The sequence below is a fragment of the Microcebus murinus genome, chromosome 14 (genome assembly GCF_040939455.1).
Source record: "Microcebus murinus isolate Inina chromosome 14, M.murinus_Inina_mat1.0, whole genome shotgun sequence".
Classification (NCBI taxonomy): Eukaryota; Metazoa; Chordata; class Mammalia; order Primates; family Cheirogaleidae; genus Microcebus; species Microcebus murinus.
In genome coordinates this window covers 36,044,420-36,065,477 of record NC_134117.1, presented here as the reverse complement: position 1 = coordinate 36,065,477, position 21,058 = coordinate 36,044,420, and the positions used below count along the sequence as shown (strand labels likewise).

General features: G+C 32.7%; 1 protein-coding gene across 3 annotated transcripts in view; it reads left to right on the top strand.

Moving 5' to 3' along the window:
- Positions 1-13,613, top strand: part of PTEN (phosphatase and tensin homolog) — a 100,534-nt gene extending 86,921 nt beyond the window's left edge. For 2 of the 3 annotated variants that reach the window (XM_012762897.2, XM_012762896.3), the window contains 3 exons: positions 2,526-2,692; positions 5,061-5,285; positions 8,441-13,613. In XM_012762897.2, coding sequence (XP_012618351.1) covers positions 2,526-2,692; positions 5,061-5,285; positions 8,441-8,626 — 578 coding nt within the window. In that variant the 3' untranslated portion in view covers positions 8,627-13,613. The remainder of the gene's footprint in view (positions 1-2,525; positions 2,693-5,060; positions 5,286-8,440) is intronic. The other variant, XM_076009996.1, reaches the window with a different exon arrangement.
- Positions 13,614-21,058: the final 7,445 nt, after the last annotated feature.

Genomic DNA, 21,058 nt, shown 5'->3' with positions numbered 1-21,058 from the left:
AGAAAGTATTAGAAATTTTTTTCATACTTGATTATTGTCTTAGTATTTCTAAGTGAAGGAAAAGTTACTATAAGGTTAAAAATGTTAATAATAAAAGATGATCAATGTGGTTTTCTCTAAAGACTATATCATCCAACATGTATACATCCAAAAAAATTTAATTCTTACTTTTATTTACTGAGTATGGATCTTGTCATTTCTTTAGAACACAGTTATATCAAAGGATATATATCAGAATCATGTCTTACAAGTCCACAGAACAATATTAATACTGGATTTCTGATAAGTTAGACCATATCTATATAAAATGTGAAATTCATATTGTAGAGATTATTTTCTTTAGTGATTTTTTTTTTTTTTTTATGACAGAGTCTTGCTTTGTTGCCTAGGCTAGAGTGAGTGCTGTGGCGTCAGCCTAGCTCACAGCAACCTCAAACTCCTGGGGTCAAGCGATCCTCCTGCCTCAGCCTCCTAAGTAGCTGGGACTACAGGCATGTGCCACCATGCCTGGCTAATTTTTTGTATATATTTTTAGTTGGCCAATTAATTTCTTTCCATTTATAGTAAAGACAGGGTCTCACTCTTGCTCAGGCTGGTTTCGAACTCCTGACCTTGAGCAATCCGCCTGCCTCAGCCTCCCAGAGTGCTAGGATTACAGGCGTGAGCCACCACACCCGGCCTTCTTTAGTGATTTGAGGAAACCTTTACTACTTATTTTTACTAAAACAATTTTAGCTTAGTTTTTAGGGAAAATTCTAAGTAACACTGATTGTAATTAGCTTATAAATTATTTATACAATTCTAAAATTCGTGAAGCTGTACATTTTAGATGTAGTTTAGTTGAAATCTGGCTGTACTATTAGTTTGCTTTTTAAAATCCTAAAATCAGGATTCAGATTCTGAATTAGTGGAGCTAAGATTAATAAAATTACAAGGCATTTTCGTCCTGGTTAATTTTATAACAGCTATGAAATCAGACTTTGTTCATTTGCCTCTTCAACCTAGACTTCTCAGTGAAATTTTCAGTATCACATAAATTTTTGTGAGATGGCTCATTGCACCTTGTGTCAAGGAAGTAAAATTTATTGACAGATTGCTGATGTAGTATTTCTCCTTTTTGAGGCAGCTTTTCCTCATAAAAATGTCTTACAAATCCATATTAAAATAGCCCTGCATGCTTTTATCAAACATTTTTTATGTGATTGCTAATATTGCTTTAGATATCACATAAATGAGATAGTAGGTGTTTATTAAACTGGAAATTTCATTTACCATGGTTTAGCTTTTGCCTTGTTCTTAGTCATTGGTCACATTGATAAAAACATGAGACTTTTCTTCATCTTTAAGAATAATGACACCTTTTGATGCTAAGAATTTTGTTTTGTATGTATATATTTCTCATATACTTTATGCAAGCTTATGTTTCTATTTCTTGATTATCTTGGCATATTTCCTTCAAAAGCCACTTCTTCCTAGGGTTAATCCATTTCTTTTTAAATAGATTCTTGTTTTATAACTCCTTGGTATACTACAAATGAATTATATTTTGTCAAATATATGTAAGCAACTTTAGATTTTTAAATTCCTAGAATCTTAATATTCTTTAATCTTTAATTTCTTTAATCATTAATGTCATTGGCTAAAAATGATTTATGAATACATTTAAAAAATAAAACACATACTCCTCTTTCCATACTTTACTACCTTTTAGTTGAATTGTTAATGTAAAAACATGATGAATTTTGAGAATTTATGTTTTACCAGTTATTTTAAAACAGAAGTTCACCAAAACCAAAATAGTGAAAATGGTGCATTTTGTAGAGACAGAAGGTTGTGCTACAGTTTTTACTTGAGGTCTGTTGCATTTCTTTGCAGATATTTCAAATCTCTTCCTTCCTGTTTCTCACAATGGTGGCTTTATATACCTTTAAAAATAAAATATGGGCTATAGATAAAATGAATGATGGTTAATATTTTTATAAATAGTTACATTTGTGTTTATGGAATTTATTATAACTTCTTTATAGGTTATATTCTCTTTCCTCTTGTGAATATGTAATAATATATATTTTGTAATTTTTGTTACATGCCAGAGACTTCAAAATACTATAGGAAATATCTGTTTAAAAGTTAACCTTTTATGCAGTTCACGTGTCAGAAAATTATTTTATCATTTTTAATGCTTAAAAGTAATTTATATTAGAATTTTTAGCATAATTTTAATGTTAAAGTTTTGATGTTATATTGCTAGAAATTTGATCTTGGGATTTGCTATTCATGAAATAGGAATTGGTTTTTATACCAGTAAGAGAACCTTATTTTGAAAGTTCAAATTGGAGGAACTCTTGTATTAATTATATTTTTTTATCTAATTTATTTCCATTGATTTGTTTTAGATCAGGATTACAGATACAGATCACTATTTTGTGTATATTGCTGATATTTATCATTAAAATCACTTTTAACAGTTTGACAGTTAAAGGTATTTCCTGTGACATGATACTAGTATGTATTTAACCATGCAGATCCTCAGTTTGTGGTCTGCCAGCTAAAGGTGAAGATATATTCCTCCAGTTCAGGACCCACACGACGGGAAGACAAGTTCATGTATTTTGAGTTCCCTCAGCCATTGCCTGTGTGTGGTGACATCAAAGTAGAGTTCTTCCACAAACAGAACAAGATGCTAAAAAAGGTTTGCACTTTACTTTTATTGAGATAAATAGCCATATTTTGAAGAGTAACCTAAGATCGTTTGATTAAAGCTTTTGGTTAGGCAGAAATCATTCTGTAAGGAGAGATTAAGGGAAATATTTTATTTTATGACTGATATCTAATGAACTATAATTAGTTTTCTATTAGACTTTGATTACCATAGTATTGATGAAACATTATATTGGTAAATAATACTGTTAAGAAGGAAAAGGCCAGATGGCATTGTAACATGAGATGAATTTTCCTTAACAAGGATGGTTAATTAGCTGAAACCATAACTTTAAAAAACTTTGTCCTATAGATAGAAATAAGATCTGTTCTCTGGTCTTATATAATGACACAAACTACTTTTTCTTCCATTGTGGTTTATGTTTTTTAAGACTGAGTTATTTTCTATTTAGCTTTCTCAGATTTACTGATTATTTAGTTCTTTTAGCTGAAAGATAACTTGATATGAAAAGGAAATAATGAAAAATGAAAAAATGTGGTATTATTCAAATATGCAGGTTTAGAAAGTGAGGTTTATATTTTACTGAGCTATATTTAGAGAAAGCAAGAGCTCATTTTAAAACAAACTATCTTGGTTTAAAATATTAAATATGATTATTTGAAGTGAGCCTAGGTGCAAAATTTTTAGGTTAGTAATGAAGAAAGGCACTAGCTAGTTTTATGTATTGTTGTTGCCTTGGTAAATGTGTTAGTTAGCATATTGCCAATCTTCAGACATTCTTAGTAACAAGATTTATTTATTTATCTTTTTCTTTTGAAAGAAAATAAGAGGAAATTTCATTTACTGCAAAACTTTTAAGTGCTACTTTGACTTTATCCAGAAGTCAAAGAAATATAATTTCCTTTATCCAGAATCCGACTAGCTAGAAAAGCCACAAAATATTAAGCTGATTTTTTTTTCACCAGAAACCCATTTCCTGCGTTTTCTATATAAATCAAAGTTAAATATATCTTAGTAACTTTGAAAAGTTACTTTTTATTCCTGGAGGTGTTAGGAAGTGTTTTAAAATTAAGGTAATTAGTAAGTTTGGGTTTTTCCCCCCATGCATAATATTTAATAAACATAAGAGTTTATATTTTGCATTTAAAAAGTCACCTGCATCACTATTTCCCTATACCTTTAGAATGTACTGATTCTTGTTTCAGTTCTTATCATCAGTACTTAGCAATAGCACATTTTAAAATTGATTAAATATTTGTAATGTTTATGTGTCTTGGATTACATAAATTTCCCTTTTAATTTTCCTGTCTTATTTAAATGTCTGCTGTGATTTAAACAATTTTAGTATAATATATACACATAAGGAATGCACATTTTTGGAAACTTAAATATTATTAGCTTATTTTCTTCTGGCTCTAAGTAAAATATAATTACTAACTCAATGACTTTGCTAAAATAATTGAAATTAACAAAGTAACTTCTCATATATAAAATTGCCTTACTAGGTTCTGTTAAAAGATATAATGAAATTTTAAGGTATAGATCCTTAAGGGTCTTAACTTCTTGGAGAAAAACACAAAACTTGAAGATAAATTAGAATAAAATATTTAAATTGCAGTTTAAGGCACCAGATGAGATATCACAGGCTTACATTATTAGTTGTCAAATGATTCATACAGGCCAAATTTCTATGTTGGTCAATAAAGGTTTGAAATTATGAACTTCTGTGGGTTTTGATTAAGAAAGCTTCATATTATTACCAAGTGATTTTTTTTTTAAGAATAGGCATTTTATAACATAATAAGAAATCAGAAGCACTCCTTCCTGCCCCCCTCATATTTTATTATGAAAGTTTTCAAGCATACATTGTCATGTAAGAAACTGGAGCCACTTAAGTTTTTATTGCCATAAAAGTAAAGATGTATATGCCATGCTTCATCAGGAAAGTTATACTAACCTTCCAAGAACTTCTGTTAAAATAAATCTTGGAATATAGCTCATTTGAAATATAGAAAAAATTTAAATTCATATCTGAATTTTGTTTGTACATACAAACTCAAAACATTTTTTAAAGCTAGTGTTAGAATAGAAAAGAGGTATTTTACTTAAAATTTTAAGATAAAATGTTATCTTAGTTCTTGAGATTATATTTTTGCTCTAAAAATGAGTAAAGGAAAAATCATATGAGAAGGAGAATACAGTAGATAACCCATAGATTGACATATAATAGTCTTTGTGTTTACCTTTATTCAAAATATCAAATGTTACATAGTTTCTTTTGTTGACTTCTTGGGGGAGTTGTCAAATATAGGTGACATATTTTGTTTTTTAAAAAAATAAAAAATCATTTAATAAAAAGAAGTCTTTTTCCTTTTCTTTTTTCTTTTTTTTTTTTTAGGACAAAATGTTTCACTTTTGGGTAAATACGTTCTTCATACCAGGACCAGAGGAAACCTCAGAAAAAGTAGAAAATGGAAGTCTATGTGATCAAGAAATTGATAGCATTTGTAGTATAGAGCGTGCAGATAATGACAAGGAATATCTAGTACTTACTTTAACAAAAAATGATCTTGACAAAGCAAATAAAGACAAGGCCAACCGATACTTTTCTCCAAATTTTAAGGTCAGTTAAACATTTTGGGGAGTTGGTAGTGACTTTTGTGTATATATGTATGTGTGTGTGTGTGTGTGTGTGTGTGTGTGTGTGTGTGTGTGTGTGTGTGTGTTTTAAGCCAATCTATTTTGTAAGGAAATGTGTGTTTTATTCTAGGTGTATAGCTAATGAAGAACTTGCTTGACTAGTTTCCAAATTGTGTATTATTTAGAAGTAATGTTTATGTAGCAGTAACCTAAAGGTTTCCAGTGAAATACCCTGATACACACAGAGTCAAAAGAGCTGCATTTTTCTCTTACCCAATTTTTAGTTGTTTGATGAAATATGGTGTGGAGGTACAGGAGGGGAGTGAAGTGAGTAGCATATGAATTAGGAATGGGGGAAGAAAGTAATGGATGGAACTCAGTCATTTTAGAATACTGCTTCCACTCTTGTCTCCTTTCCAATTTAGTCTCAACTCCTTAGAGTGATCTTAAAAATAAGACTTGGTTGTGCCACTCCTGTTGACACAATATATAAAGAGCCTGTGGGGTTTGCATAATTTAGCACAGGCCTCCCCTCCTACATCACAATCTCTAGCCACCTTCTCTCCTGCTCCCTGAGATTCAGCGGTACTGGTCTCTCTTCAGATCTGCACAGTTCTAAGCTTCTGCCTCTGATCTTTGCAGTTCTTTTCCATCTCCTTGTACCTTTCCACCCCAGTCTTTCCCCTGTCCTTCACATGGCTGTTCTCATATTTCCACCCTTAGCTTCAATGTCATCATCTTTTAAAGGCTTTCTCTGATTGTCCTGACCTTTTATTTTTTTTATAACCCTTTCTATTAATATTTACTCGTTGTTTCTTGTTTCTTTTTCATTTCATTATATCTTTGTTTCATTTTTGTCTATATGTGATATGTATGCATGTATGTGTTTCTATTTATAGATGAGAATTCTTCCGATTAAAAAAAAATCTGATATGTAAACACTCCTAAATGGTTATCATTTCTTCTTCCTCTTTCCTATTTCTTATTTTACTTGATATTTTCCCCTCCTATTCACCATACTCTTCTTTTTCTTTTTGTTTCTCTTATTTTTTATTCTATTTTTATAACATACAACAAACCTAACCATAGCTTATAAGCATAAGAATATTGCTAGTCATACTTTTAAAAAGTGAGGAGGGAGCCCTTCAGGTTTTAAGCAAAAGTAGATCTAATATTTAAATGCCTTTAGATCTTAAATCTATTTTAAGTATTTCAAAGTCTCCTCTTTATTTTTAGTTGACACATAATTGTACATATTTTGAGTTGCAGAGTGATATTTCCGTACATGTATATAATGTGTAATGATCAAATAAGGTAATTAGCATATCCATCACCTTATTTACCATTTCTTTGTGTTGGGAAAATTCAAAATCCTCCCTTCTGGCTATTTGAAAATATACAATACGTCATCTCAACTATGGTCTCCCCACAGTACTACAGAACACCAGACCTTATTCCTCCTGTCTAGCTACAGTATTGTATCTGTTAACCAACCTCTCCCTATACTCCGCTCACCAGCTCACCACTATCTTTCTCACCCTCTAATAACCACAGTTCTACTCTTTGCTTCTATGAGCTCAACGGTTTTAGCTCCTACGTAAGAGTGAGAAAATGCAGTATTTGTCTGTGCCAAATTTCCTTTACTTAACATAGTGTCCTCCAGGATAGGCATTTCTGTTAGAATCATCAGTTTCCTTTCTTTTCTCTAAATCTGCATTTTTCTCAACCATTAACTTTTAAAGTGTCTTTTTTCCTTCTAGTTTTATTTTGTTTTAATATTGGAAGAGGTTTTATATTTGTGATTATAAATAAAAACTTTCTTTTATTAGTAAACATTTTAAAATGTCATATTGTGGTAAGCGCTATGAAAATAGAGATGGGATAGAGAGTAGTCTTGGTGTGTGTTTTGTTTTGTTTTTAAAGCTAGGATAGTTACAGAAGGCCTGACCAAGCAGGTGACATTTAAGCAGAAGTGTAAATAATACTAGTAAGCTATACAGATATCCAGAAACAGAGGGAGGAGTAGAGATGCAAAAGCCCTGAAACAGGAATGAGCTTGTTGATACATATATGAGAAGTGATAAGTCATTTTAACTAAAACAGAGTGGATAAGAAACTCATTCCAAGTGTGAAGATATTAGAGTGCTTTCACTACAGGAAAGATGTTAATCTGAATTTCATCTGTAAATATTCACTCTGTTCATGCCATTAAAATAAAGACTGGCTAGGAAAGTAGGGAGGGGAAAGAGTATGGAAGCTGGGAGATGGTTAAGAAGCAGTAGTAGTGGTTCATTCATTAAAGGTGATAGATCATGGTTACTTGATCTAAAATAGTGGCAGTGCGGGATAACAAGCTGTCAGGTTAACTTAACCAATTTACTGATGGAGTATGGATGTTGGTTGTAAGAGAGAAGAATTGATAACTCTTGAATAATAGGGGAGGGGCTGTTAATATAATTGAATGAGAAAGGGATTTGAATTCAGGTCGGATTTAAATCTCACATCGACTGCCTACCAGATATGTGGCCTTTACCACATATCCCTAACCTTTCTGGGCCTTAACTTCTTCTTCTTTAAAATGGAAAAACCTAACATCTGGGGTTGTTCAACAATTATTTTGTGCATATAAAGGTTCCTGGCCTGTTTAGACCACTATATGACGTTAACTTCCCTTTTCTCACTTTAGTTGAAGTTTTTAAGGCTAATGGATTCTAAACATCATTGTTGATCACATATTTTGTATGTTTGTATAGTGTTGTTTATATAAAAAAAATACATTGAGTTTCAGACAGGTACTAAGAAAAACATTCTTTTGGAATTCAGTCATTTGTGAATTGAATTTTGTAATTGAAAAACTATTGATAACCTTCAATCTTCATTTCTTTTGTAGAATTATTTAGTTAATACTTGCAGTTTATTTTTTTTAAATAATGTGTTAAAATCATCATTTAAGTACGTAGCAAGAAAGAAAATTTAGGAAATCCTAAGAAGTCATTTAAAAGGCAGTTGCCTTCTAAAGATCATGTTTGTTATTTAATAGTACTTAAAAATTAATCTGTTAAAAATATATATCTTCACTAAGTAATTTAATACTAGTTATATGTGTGGATTTTCATTTTAAATTTTTTCTTTCTCTAGGTGAAGCTGTACTTCACAAAAACAGTAGAGGAGCCATCAAATCCAGAGGCTAGCAGTTCAACTTCTGTAACACCAGATGTTAGTGACAATGAACCTGATCATTATAGATATTCTGACACCACTGACTCTGATCCAGAGAATGAACCTTTTGATGAAGATCAGCATACACAAATAACAAAAGTCTGAATTTTTTTTATCAAGAGGGATAAAACACAATGAAAACAAACTTGAATAAACTGAAAATGGACCTTTTTTTTTTAATGGCAATAGGACATTGTGTCAGATTACCAGTTATAGGAACAATTCTCTTTTCCTGACCAATCTTGTTTTACCCTATACATCCACAGGGTTTTGACACTTGTTGTCCAGTTGAAAAAAGGTTGTGTAGCTGTGTTATGTATATACCTTTTTGTGTCAAAAGGACATTTAAAATTCAATTAGGATTAATAAAGATGGCACTTTCCCATTTTATTCCAGTTTTATAAAAAGTGGAGACAGACTGATGTGTATACGTAGGAATTTTTCCTTTTGTGTTCTGTCACCAACTGAAGTGGCTAAAGAGCTTTGTGATGTACTGGTTCACATCCTACCCCTTTGCACTTGTGGCAACAGATAAGTTTGCAGTTGGCTAAGAGAAGTTTCTAAAGGGTTTTGCTACATTCTAATGCATGTAATGGGTTAGGGGAATGGAGGGAATGCTCAGAAAGGAATATATTTTATGCTGGACTCTGGACCATATACCATCTCCAGCTATTTACACACACCTTTCTTTAGCATGCTACAGTCATTAATCTGGACATTTTGAGGAATTGGCCGCTGTCACTGCTTGTTGTTTGTGCATTTTTTTTTAAAGCATATTGGTGCTAGAAAAGGCAGCTAGAGGAAGTGAATCTGTATTGGGGTACAGGAATGAACCTTCTGCAACATCTTAAGAATCCACAAATGAAGGGATATAAAAATATTGTGGTCATAGAAAACACAGCAACAATGACTTAACCATACAAATGTGGAGGCTATCAACAAAGAATGGGCTTGAAACATAAAAATTTGACAATGATTTATTAAATATGTTTTCTCAATTGTAATGACTGCTCCATCTCCTGTGTAATCAAGGCCAGTGCTAAAAGTCAGATGCTATTAGTACCTACATCAGTCAACAACTTACACTTATTAGTTTTCAATCATATACCTGCTGTGGATGCTTCATGTGCTGCCTGCAAGCTTCTTTTTTCTCATTAAATATAAAATATTTTGTAATGCTGCAAGGAAATTTCAATTTGAGATTCTACAGTAAGCGTTTTTTTCTTTGAAGATTTATGATGCACTTATTCAATCCAATAGCTGTCAGCCGTTCCACCCCTTTGACCTTACACATTCTATTACAATGAGTTTTGCAGTTTTGCACATTTTTTTAAATGTCATTAACTGTTAGGGAATTTTACTTGAATACTGAATACATATAATGTTTATATTAAAAAGGATATTATTTGTGTTAAAAAGGAAATTAGCATTGCAGTACATTTTCCTAACACTGCACAAATAAGACATTTAATTTTTCAGTAGAAATGGTCCTTCATATGCTTTATTGATTTGCTATTGAAAGAATAGATTTTTTTAATGTGCAGTGTTGTATCATTTCTTCATAGTGCTAGAGTTGGGACTAGGGCTTCAATTTCACTTCTTAAATATCATCATATATTTGATATGCCCAGACTGCATACAATTTTAAGCAGAGTATAACTACTATTGTAAAGCTAATGTGAAAATACTATTAAAACAGATTTTTTCCAGAAATTTGGTGTCTTTCAAATTATACCTTGATCTTGACATTTGAATATCCAGCCATTATATTTCTTAATGGTGTAAAATTCCATTTTCAATAACTTATTGGTGCTGAAATTGTTCACTAGCTGTGGTCTGACCTAGTTAATTTACAAATACAGATTGCATAGGACCTAATAGAGCAGCATTTATAGAGTTTGATGGTAAATAGATTAGGCAGAACTTCATCTAAAATATTCTTAGTAAATGTTGACATATTTTCCATACCTCATCAGTTTCATTCAACAAATAAAATTTTTAAATTTTTAACAAAGCTCTTAGGATTTACACCTTTATATTTAAACATTGATATATAGAGTTATTGATTGACTGGTTATAAGTTAAATTGGTAAAGTTAGAGACAACTATTCCTAAGATGTCACCATTGAAATTTATATACCACCTTGTTTTTCATAAAAGCTGAAAATTGTTGACTAAAACGAAAATCAACTTCATGTTTTGAAGATAGTTATTAATACTGTTCTTTATTACAATTTTGGGCACAGCATCTTAAAACATAACTTGTATTGTTCCAATATGTAACATGGAGGGCCAGGTCATAAATAATGACATTATAATGGGCTTTTGCACTGTTATTATTTTTCCTTTGGAATGTGAAGGTCTGAATGAGGGTTTTGATTTTGAATGTTTCAATGTTTTTGAGAAGCCTTGCTTACATTTTATGGTGTAGTCATTGGAAATGGAAAAATGGCATTATATATATATTATATATATATAAATATATATTATACATACTCTCCTTTATTTCAGTTACCATCCCCATAGAATTTGACAAGAATTGCTATGACTGAAAGGTTTTCGAGTCCTAATGAAAACTTTATTTATGACAGTATTCATAATTAGCCTGAAATGCATTCTGTAGGTAATCTCTCTGAGTTTCTGGAATGTTTTCTTAGACTTTTTGGATGTGCAGCAGCTTACATGTCTGAAGTTACTTGAAGGCATCACTTTTAAGAAAGCTTACAATTGGGCCCTTTACCATCCCAAGTCCTTTGTAGCTCCTCTTGAACATTTTTGCCATAATTATAAAAGGGTAGTTGAAAAATAGCATCACCATTCTTTGCTGTGGCACAGGTTATAAACTTAAGTGGAGTTTACCGGCAGCATCAAATGTTTCAGCTTTAAAAAATAAAAGTAGGGTACAAGTTACATGTTTAGTTCTAGAAAATTTGTGCAATATGTTCATAACGATGGCTGTGGTTGCCACAAAGTGCCTCGTTTACCTTTAAATACTGTTAATGTGTCATGCATGCAGATGGAAGGGGTGGAACTGTGCACTAAAGTGGGGGCTTTAATTGTAGTGTTTGGCAGAGTTGCCTTCTACCTGCCAGTTCAAAAGTTCAATCTGTTTTCATATAGAATATATATACTAAAAATTTCAGTCTGTTAAACAGCCTTACTCTGATTCAGCCTCTTCAGATACTCTTGTGCTGTGCAGCAGTGGCTCTGTGTGTAAATGCTATGCACTGAGGATACACAAAAAACCCAATATGATGTGTACAGGATAATGCCTCATACCAATCAGATGTCCATTTGTTATTGTGTTTGTTAACAACCCTTTATCTCTTAGTGTTATAAACTCCACTTAAAACTGATTAAAGTCTCATTCTTGTCATTGTGTGGGTGTTTTATTAAATGAGAGTTTATAATTTAAATTGCTTAAATCCATTGAGATTTTAAATAATGGGCAGCCACATGCCAAATTTTCTGTAAGTTTTTTTGTTTTTGTTTTTTTGTTTTGTTTTGTTTTTTCCCTGCTGTCCTTCAAAACCTATTATAAAAGCATGGCCTTTGTCAGCTTGGGAGTAGAGTATCTGTCTACTCATGTTTAAGAGAAGCACTTATTTTTAGGGCCTTAGTCACCACTTAATAAATTGTACAAGCACATTAAATAACATTCTAATACTGAAAATGTTAAAGATTATTGGGAAATTGTTCATATTTTTTGTTTTATTTAAATAAGCCAGGTGTCTAAAGATAATTCCCCAGAATAGATTTGATACTTCATATTTCAATTTTGTCGCTTTTCCGTATAATACTATACTCTGCCATCAACATATGGGAAGATTTATCTACTCATCATGACTTGTGCTATATAAAAATCAATATTCCAGAATAGTCTAAAGGAATTTTGTATACTTGAATTTAATCTTGTCATTTCTAATTTTCTTAAAAGCTTAAAGACATATCCTTTCAACAAAGCATAGTAAGGTAATAAGTGAAAGTGTAGCTTGTTACCAGTGTTTTGAAAATAAAGCAGACCATTAATGTAACAGTGAAATTTAATGTTATTTCAAGTTTACATTTTCTCCATGTGACTTTAAAATTAAATGTGAATAATGTGCAATAACTTTAAGTATAAAGTGTATGTGTTGTGTATACACACATTTTGTTTTTAGGTATCTTAGGTAAAATTATGGTTGAAAACTATACTGGACTCTGAAAATATTCTGATTTATAAGAAGATATTTTGGTGATGTTTGAAAAAATGGGAATTTACTGACAATTTTGTTTTTATATCATGTCCTCACTACACTGTAATTTGAACTGGTTTGGTTCAGTGAATGCCATCACCATTTCCATTGAGAATTTAAAAATCACCACTGTTTAACACGCAGGCTTCCAAAGGCTTACAAAAAATCAAGACCCTTGGATCTAGTTAATTTGCTGCTAACATGAAACTCTTGGTTCTCTTATTTTTGCCAGATAATTAGGCACACATCTAAAGCTTAGTCTTAAATGGTTTAAGTGTTACAACTTTTGATTAGCAGTGCTGTTGCTTGTGAAGAGAGAAATATTTGTGAATGGAAACAAAAATATTCAGTTCATACTGGTGTAAAAAGAACAGTACCTAAAACTGGTAAGCAAGATAATGGAGAAAAACTTTCAAAGATGAGATGTTAAAGACTGACTTTCCTATAGATTTATATAGCTGTAGGAAGCCTAGTGATTAAGTTGCTTATGAGCTTTTAATTTTAGAGCAAATCATTCTTTTATGACTATAATCTTGCTGTTTTTCCATCTTTGAAGAGATCTTTCTTATATCAGAATGTGGGTAGCCACTCTGACAAATTCATGTTGGTTGGTAGCTTTAAAAAATGTGTAATGTGAAGACAGGAAAGGGCAAAATAGTTTCATTTGGTGGTATCACTCTGGTTCTTAAGTTGGATATTTTGAGAATACTTTCCCATCGCAACAACATAATCACTCATAATCCCGCCACCTGGAGACAGCCATTATTAATACTTAAGTGATTATACAATCATTTTTCTGTATATTCATGTATATATGATCCTTAAAAAATTAAATTTATACTGTGCATACTCTCAAAGCCTTTTAGCTTAGTATTTCTGTCATGGATTTGTAGAATGTTCCATTCCCCCAGAAAAAGGACAGTGATTTGATTACTTTCTAATGCTACAGATGAAGATTACATGCAGTTATTATGAGTCCTTTCCAATTCATTGGGTTATTCATGAATGTTTAAATATTGTTGGCATTAGAATGACATATGTCTAAGCAAATGAAACAGTTACATTTTTTAGCATAGCTAAACATTGTAGATATTTCTTCAAAAATCATCTTAAACATTTGCATTTGGAAGTATGTGTTAAATAGTTAAACAGAATTTGTAAAACTATATTAGTAGTTAACTTCATCACCTTTCTATTTCCCTTATAGGTTGGAAAAGAAAGATGAACTTTTCAGTTTTTATAGTTCCCCAACAAGTTGCACTATTTAGAGCAAATTAGTAACATCTGCCAAAAAGAGTGGGGGTACTTCTGGTTTATCACTTAGTTGTCCTTAAATTTGAGCACTCATGTGACTTCCATGAGTGAGACATCAAGAACTTAATATTTTATGAATGGTTCACCTTTAGCTCTGAAATTTACCATGCTTAGTATTATGGTGGGCTTAGACTGTGCAACTCTTTTTTTTGACAGTTATTTGAGAATTTTGGTGAAAAATTTAGCTGAGGTCAGTATATAACTTATAAACCAATGTATTGATATTTTTTAAACATTTTTACATATGAATGAAGTTAACTGCCATATTTGAGCATAACTACATTTAAAAATAAAGCTGCATATTTTTAAATGAAGTGTTTAACAAGGATTTATATTTTTCATTTTTAAAAATTAAAAATAATTTATTTCCTCTGTTGCATGTGGATTCTTGTCTGTCCTTATAATGGTTAGAGATTTTGTTTGTTAGAATGGAGCAAAGCTTGTCATGGTTCAGTGTTTCAGTTTGCCAGATCTGTTTACTGCAGTGAAATCTTTAGGTGTGTTTTTCTGTAGCCTAACACTTATTTGGTGTCATTTATATGCACCTTTGAGATTTTCCGCCTACTCTGTCCAGTTGTCCAAATGATTGTCCAAATGATATCCCACGTTTACAAATGCCCTTTCAAGTTTCAATTTCCTTTTTCCATTAAATTGCCCTCATGCCCTAATGAGCAGTTTATAAGTGTGTGTACACATGTGTTTGTGTGTGCGGGTGTGTTTGTTGTATGTGGGTGAATTAGATTTCCAAAAGTGCTAGACTCCAGCTTTAGAGATCAACTAGTTTGATTCCGGCAAACATTTCTCACTGGAATTTCACAGTTCATTGTAATGAAAATGTTAACCCTGGATGACCTGTGACATACAGTAATGAATCTTGAATATTAAGGAATTTGTTAGTATCATCTTGATGTATGCTTTAATGAGTTATTTTCAAAGTTGTGCATTAAGCCAAAGTTGGCATATTGGAAATGTTTATATAATGTTCCATTTGGCTACTGATGGACATAAAAATAGAAATGCCTTCCTATGGAGAGTATTTTTCCTTTAAAAAATTAAAAAGGTTAATTATTTTGACTATTTGGTTTTAAACTTTTTATTCATCTAACAAATATTTATCAAGTCTTTGCTATATAAAACTGGTGTTTGGAGTATAATAGTGATCAAAACACACACACCTATCCTTGCCTTTGAAGAGTTTACACTCCAGTAGAGGAAAACAGACTTTACTAAAATAATTATAAACTGATACATGTTGTGAAATATAAGATGCTAATGATGATCAAACCTTCCATATACCTTTTTGGAGTTAGATGAGGCCTATTTAACTTGTTCATGCCAATGAAATGCCAGTGAAAGTGATTGACACGCCAAGTAAAGGCAACAAAAGAAATTCACAGCATTGTCCGGTTTCTCTCTTCCCCTACTACAGTGACCAAGGATTTGACATGTTCTAGATGTGCAGCTGTCAACCTGGGTCTTGAGTAACTCCTTGAAGAAGCAGAACTCCCTCAATTCTCCTTTCCCCAACATTGAACTTGCTAGATACTAGCACGGACAAGAAATAAACTATATTTACTCCGATACTTTGGGACAATTTATTATCATGGCCGAAGTTATTATGTCCTGACTAGTTTAGTGCTTTGGAAAAATCAGGAAGGGTTTCTTGAGCAACAAAGAGGGAATTAAAAATGAAGCAAAATGAAAAATAGCATATTTAATAAAACATGATGCAATAAATTCTAAACTGCAAGCCATTCAATAGTTTCTGAGTACCTGATAGGTGTCAGGCACTGTTCTAGATACTTGGGATAGAAGTAGGTGAGCAGAAGATCCTTGCCCTCAGGGAGCTTACGGTCTATCAAGGGAAAATAGACAATAAACAATCAGGGTAGGGGGATGTGGAACAGTTAGGTAAGGGAGATCAGGACTGCAGGGTGGAGAGATTGCAGTATTGAATAGGGTGGTCTGGAATAGGCCTCATTGGAAAGGTGAGATTTGAAGACTACTGAAAAAATGGATTAGGATCTTTCAACCAGCAAGATGCACTCAGAATCCTTTATAAATTTTTATTCTCACCTTATACAACTTTGAACATTAATTTCTGTGTTTTTAAGATGACTATTGGTGTATCTAGGGAGAATTTTTAGAATACCACCCAAAATGGTCACAATGTTCTAAACCATTTTGGTTTTTTTATTAGAAATGGTTCTCGCTCTGTTGTCTAGGCTAGATTCAGTGGCATGATCATAGCTCACTGTAGGCTCAAACTCCTGGGCTCAAGCGATCCTCCTGCCTCAAACTCCCAAGTAGCTGGGACTACAGGTGTGTGCCACCATGCCCGGCTAATTTTTTTATTTCTGTTTTTTAGAGACAGGTCTCACTATGTTGCCCAGTCTGATCTTGAACTGGCCTCAAGGGATCCTCCTGCCTCCTTAATTGCTGGGATTACAGGCATGAGCTACTATGCCTGCCTCATTTTATTTTCTAAATTGTTTTGGAAAAAATCGATACAATCTGTTGTTCTTCATTCTCAGACTTGAGTTTATTTTAAAATTTAAAATTTTAAAATTAAAAAAAATTTTAATTTTTCTTATACTTTTTAAAGTGTGTGTGTGTGTGTTTATTTTAGAAAATACTATCACTTTTCAGAAGAAGTTAAAGTTCTGTCATGGCCTTAAACATTTCTGTAAAGCTGAAAGGAAATGTCATTTATGATTTATTGATGGGAAACAAGTTATAAATTTTGAGTTACTTGAGAAACAAAAGGGGTGAGATTTATAGCCTAGTGTTGTATGTTTTAATTCTTAACCCATAAGCAAAATCTCTGGAAAAGTACCAATATCTAAATAGTAAAAGAGGTATTTTTTCACAAAGAGGAAACCTCCTCTCACCTCATCTCAAAGTTCAAGAAGTTTAACTTTGTGATCAAGGATAAATAGTATAATTGAATTAATTTGCTTCAGTAGAAATTCGTAACTGTTTATCAAGGCATTATTAATTTTTTGCTAGTGATCAGTTTCTTCCATCAGGGCAGGTCTATACAATTGGACATGAAATTTTGAAGGAAAATGCTGACTATTAGCTTTTCCTCTTTTAATTCTTTTAAAATAGATTTTGAGCAATGTTAAAGACACTTTCCTAGGCCATATTTGTATTCTGAGTTTTAAAAGGCTTTTTTTTTTTACATTTCACTTTGTTTTAGAAAAGATTTAAGGTAGCTGAATGGGTTTCCCTGGTGTGAGAAAAATTGTCATGTAAATTTAAAAAAAGTATTGTATACATCCTTTGGTCTTGGCTTAAGGGTTAAAATTTACCAAAAATGTGTCCTGAACCTCATTGAAATCTGAAAGTAGTTTCCAATAGTATTTTGAGTGGGTCATTTAAACATTGATAAATAGGCCTCAAACTTAATTTTCAAGGAAATTAGCCATGCTTTTACTGCTTACTCTTCTTGAAATACATGAGAAAGAAAATAATTTGTTATATATTCCTATTTAATAATATATACAGTTAGTTAAATGTGATCCACAGATATTGTGAAACAGATATTGTGAAACTTAGCAAAAATGCATTCTGTATATTACTAAGTATACTAATACTCTGTAGTTACTAAAACTTAGAAAGCTAAGGTAGTCCAATTAACTGATGTTAGAACACATCATGACATGTGGGAAACTATTAGCAAATTATGTTTATACCTCTCTTTTCAACTATAATTATGTTTTTGAAATGAGATCTAATTTTTTAATCCTTATCACCCATAAGGAGGAGAAATGTATTCAAATTTCACAAATGCATTATGAAAATTACCAAACCAGTTTTATTCACTATCTTAGTTTTATTCACTATTTCCATGAAAATATCATTGGTGAGGAAGCCCAACATTTTACATGCCTATCTTTAACAAGGGAACTACAAGTAGTTCTTTAATTAACTAATACTTTGTTTACTGGGAATAGCCATCATAATTCACATGAATAATACATATGCCTCTTAGCATTATTAGTACTGTATATTATATGAATGTTCAAAAGGAAAAATAACTTTCAGTCTTTGGTAAAAGAATAGGTATAAGGTAAAATTTCCCTTTTGCCAGATTTAGCAGACACTAATGTGCTTAGCTATCCTTGGAGAAGACTGAAGCCATTGTTTCTATAAAAATCCAATAAGGTTAAAACAAAAATATCACTTTGAACATGATTACTGAGGGTAAAATTTTGGATAGGAAGCACTTGAAAGCCTCAAGCAACTTGAATCTTTCTCCAGAAAGTTAAACACAGTTCTACCCCCACAAAAAACAGAAGACATTTCAAATCCATAGGAATTCTGTGATGTCAGCTCACCTACCTGGAGACCAAAGTAAAGAAGCACCAAGAGAGAGGAAGCTGAAGTAAGAAGAGAAAAGAAAGCAGGAAGAAAAGAAGTATGGAAAGAGCCCAAACTAAATCTGACTACTACAGGAGGCTGCTAGAAAGAGGCAGGACTATAATACTGTTCTGAGCTGGCAGGATGTGTCAGACACTGTAGTAGGCATTTCACAAGCTTGGCCCACCATTCAAGGTGGGATTTTTATCTCATGTTAAGCAAAAAAATTGAAAGTCATTGTACTTAAATTATCTAGGTCTCTCTCACAACTAGTGAGCAGGGAACTAGATTTGAACCCAGGGCAGTCTGTTATTTCTATTATACTATGTAGACCACCTCTTAAACAGAATCAAATTTACAAAGCAAAAAACAAAAGGCTGAAACAACTCACAGGTAATGGAGTCGTGCCAATATTCTTTATTACTAACAGAGGAAAAGTGAACTTTAGTGCAAGGTATAAATCCAGCAAAATGAACAGCAAAGAAGAGAAATAATTAACAATTATTCAAGTTGTAAAAGAGAAAATAACTCTATGCATCTTGCAACATTCTAGACAGGTAAGATGTTGGCACATTTTTATATCAAGGCTCAGAATGAGAGCTCTCTGACATGCTAGTTTGGTGTAAAATCCATTGAATACATTTGTACTTTATTTTTACTTGAACTAGGATGCCTAGACTGTTTGAAATGATTGGTTCTCAGTTAAGCAGCCAACCAGCCATCTAACAAGTATGTGTTGCATGCCTACTGTTTCAAATGGGAATCATAGTAGTACAGAAGTCAGAAAATGTCATGGATTTTACTTTTTAGAGTGAGGAAAGAGATTTCATACAGGTGGAGCAAGTGTGACGGCTTTATGGTAGAAACAAACGTCATTTAGGAATCGGTAAGAAGAGAAAGGTGAGGGCTGAAGTGATGGCACAATGGTGAAACATAAGGTTTGGAGAAGCAGACAGGGGGACTTCTGGTTTCAGCCGAGGTGGAATAAAACCACTCAAGCCTGTCTGCCTCACTGCTGACAACTAACAATCTCTGGACCAAATGCAAAAAGTAGCTTCCTAAGAATTTTGAAAAGTAAACAAAAGAGGGCAGATTGTGAAGCAGAGTCAAAACTTAGAAAAGCAACCTATATGGGCATGTTTCCTCTTCTTCTTCTTCTTTTTTCTATTCTCTTTAACAACTTTGCCCCAAAGACAGGCCCCACTTGTGGAGCAGCACAGCGGTTGGGACGTGAGCAGCTAAACAGAGATTCAAGCGTTCCAGTCAGATGAGCCAGGAAAACATTCTCTTGTGGGTGGGGAGGTTGGCGAAGTCCTAAGGAGGAGAGAGCTGAAAATGGTGATCCTCAAATTCAATTTGAACTTCCACAGGTGGGCTGACCCCTGAGCTGGCATGCACAGACTTTGAAAATGAAACTGAGATTGGAATCACCACTCACAGCAGATGAGACAGAACTTGCAGTCTGAGCCTGAGTAGATTGCCTGAATCAATCAATCAATCAATCAAATGTTTTTAGAAAATTCTAACAGGATCCAGAGTCTATGCAACACAGTAGGCAACATTACTTAACTGGGAAGAACCAGGAAAATGTGACCAATTCCCAAAGAAAAAGAGAATCAAGGGATGCCAACCGCAGGATAAGCCAGAATTTGGATATCAGATTTCAAAGCGCTACTATAAATATACTTCATGCGGTAAAGATAAACACACTTGAAATGGATGGAAAGATAGATGTTCTCATCAGGCAAACAGAAATTTATTTAAAAAAAAAAAAACCACGTGGAAATTTCATAACCCAAAAGCACAATATCTGAAATAAAACATACACTGGATGGACAACAGAAGAATGGCAAAAGAGGGAAGAATCAGCAAACTTGAAGATAATTTGATAAATATCCAATTTTAATCATGCCTTTAGATTCTTAAAGGTGGATGAGGCTTTGAAAAGCAAAATATATCTGATTATATACTTAGCTACAGGAAGCCTTAATAAAATACTAATCCAAGTGCATTTATGTGGCTCCCACAGATATATATGAAGAAGTTCCTGCTGTTTGCCAATTACGTTGAGTGAGGACTCAGCATTATCACAAGTCCAACTATGATGATTATGAGAATTTTCTGGTATGGTGTTATATAGGCTAATATGTAAAAATATGTTTCAAATGCTCTACCTATGGCTTACAATGTCCAAGGTTGGTATTGACAAAAGTTTTCTGGTTGGGTCCATTAAGTTGTATGCCTGTAGGAAAAGCAATTTTGAAACATAGCAGAGTCATCGCTACATATAATAATTGCCACACTCATCCTCAGAGTCAGTACTTAGTAATTGCTTTGCTCATGTGCCCCTGTTAACTCTTTGATCCAGCCTTTGCAATGGGACCTCTTCCTAAAGGTGATGTTATTACAGAGATGTCACACAAAGATTTGTCATGTAGACAAAATGCATGCTTTTCAATGTTATAACAGGGGAAAAAATGCAATGTTTAATGCTGTGAATATCTAGGAATCAGGTGTGAAAAAACATTAAGGTAAGTGCAGAGAAAAAATGAGCTGGTATTATGTTTGGAGAAATGACTTCCTAATGAAAGAAGAGAATTTCAAGGCTTTAGAATACCTCCTA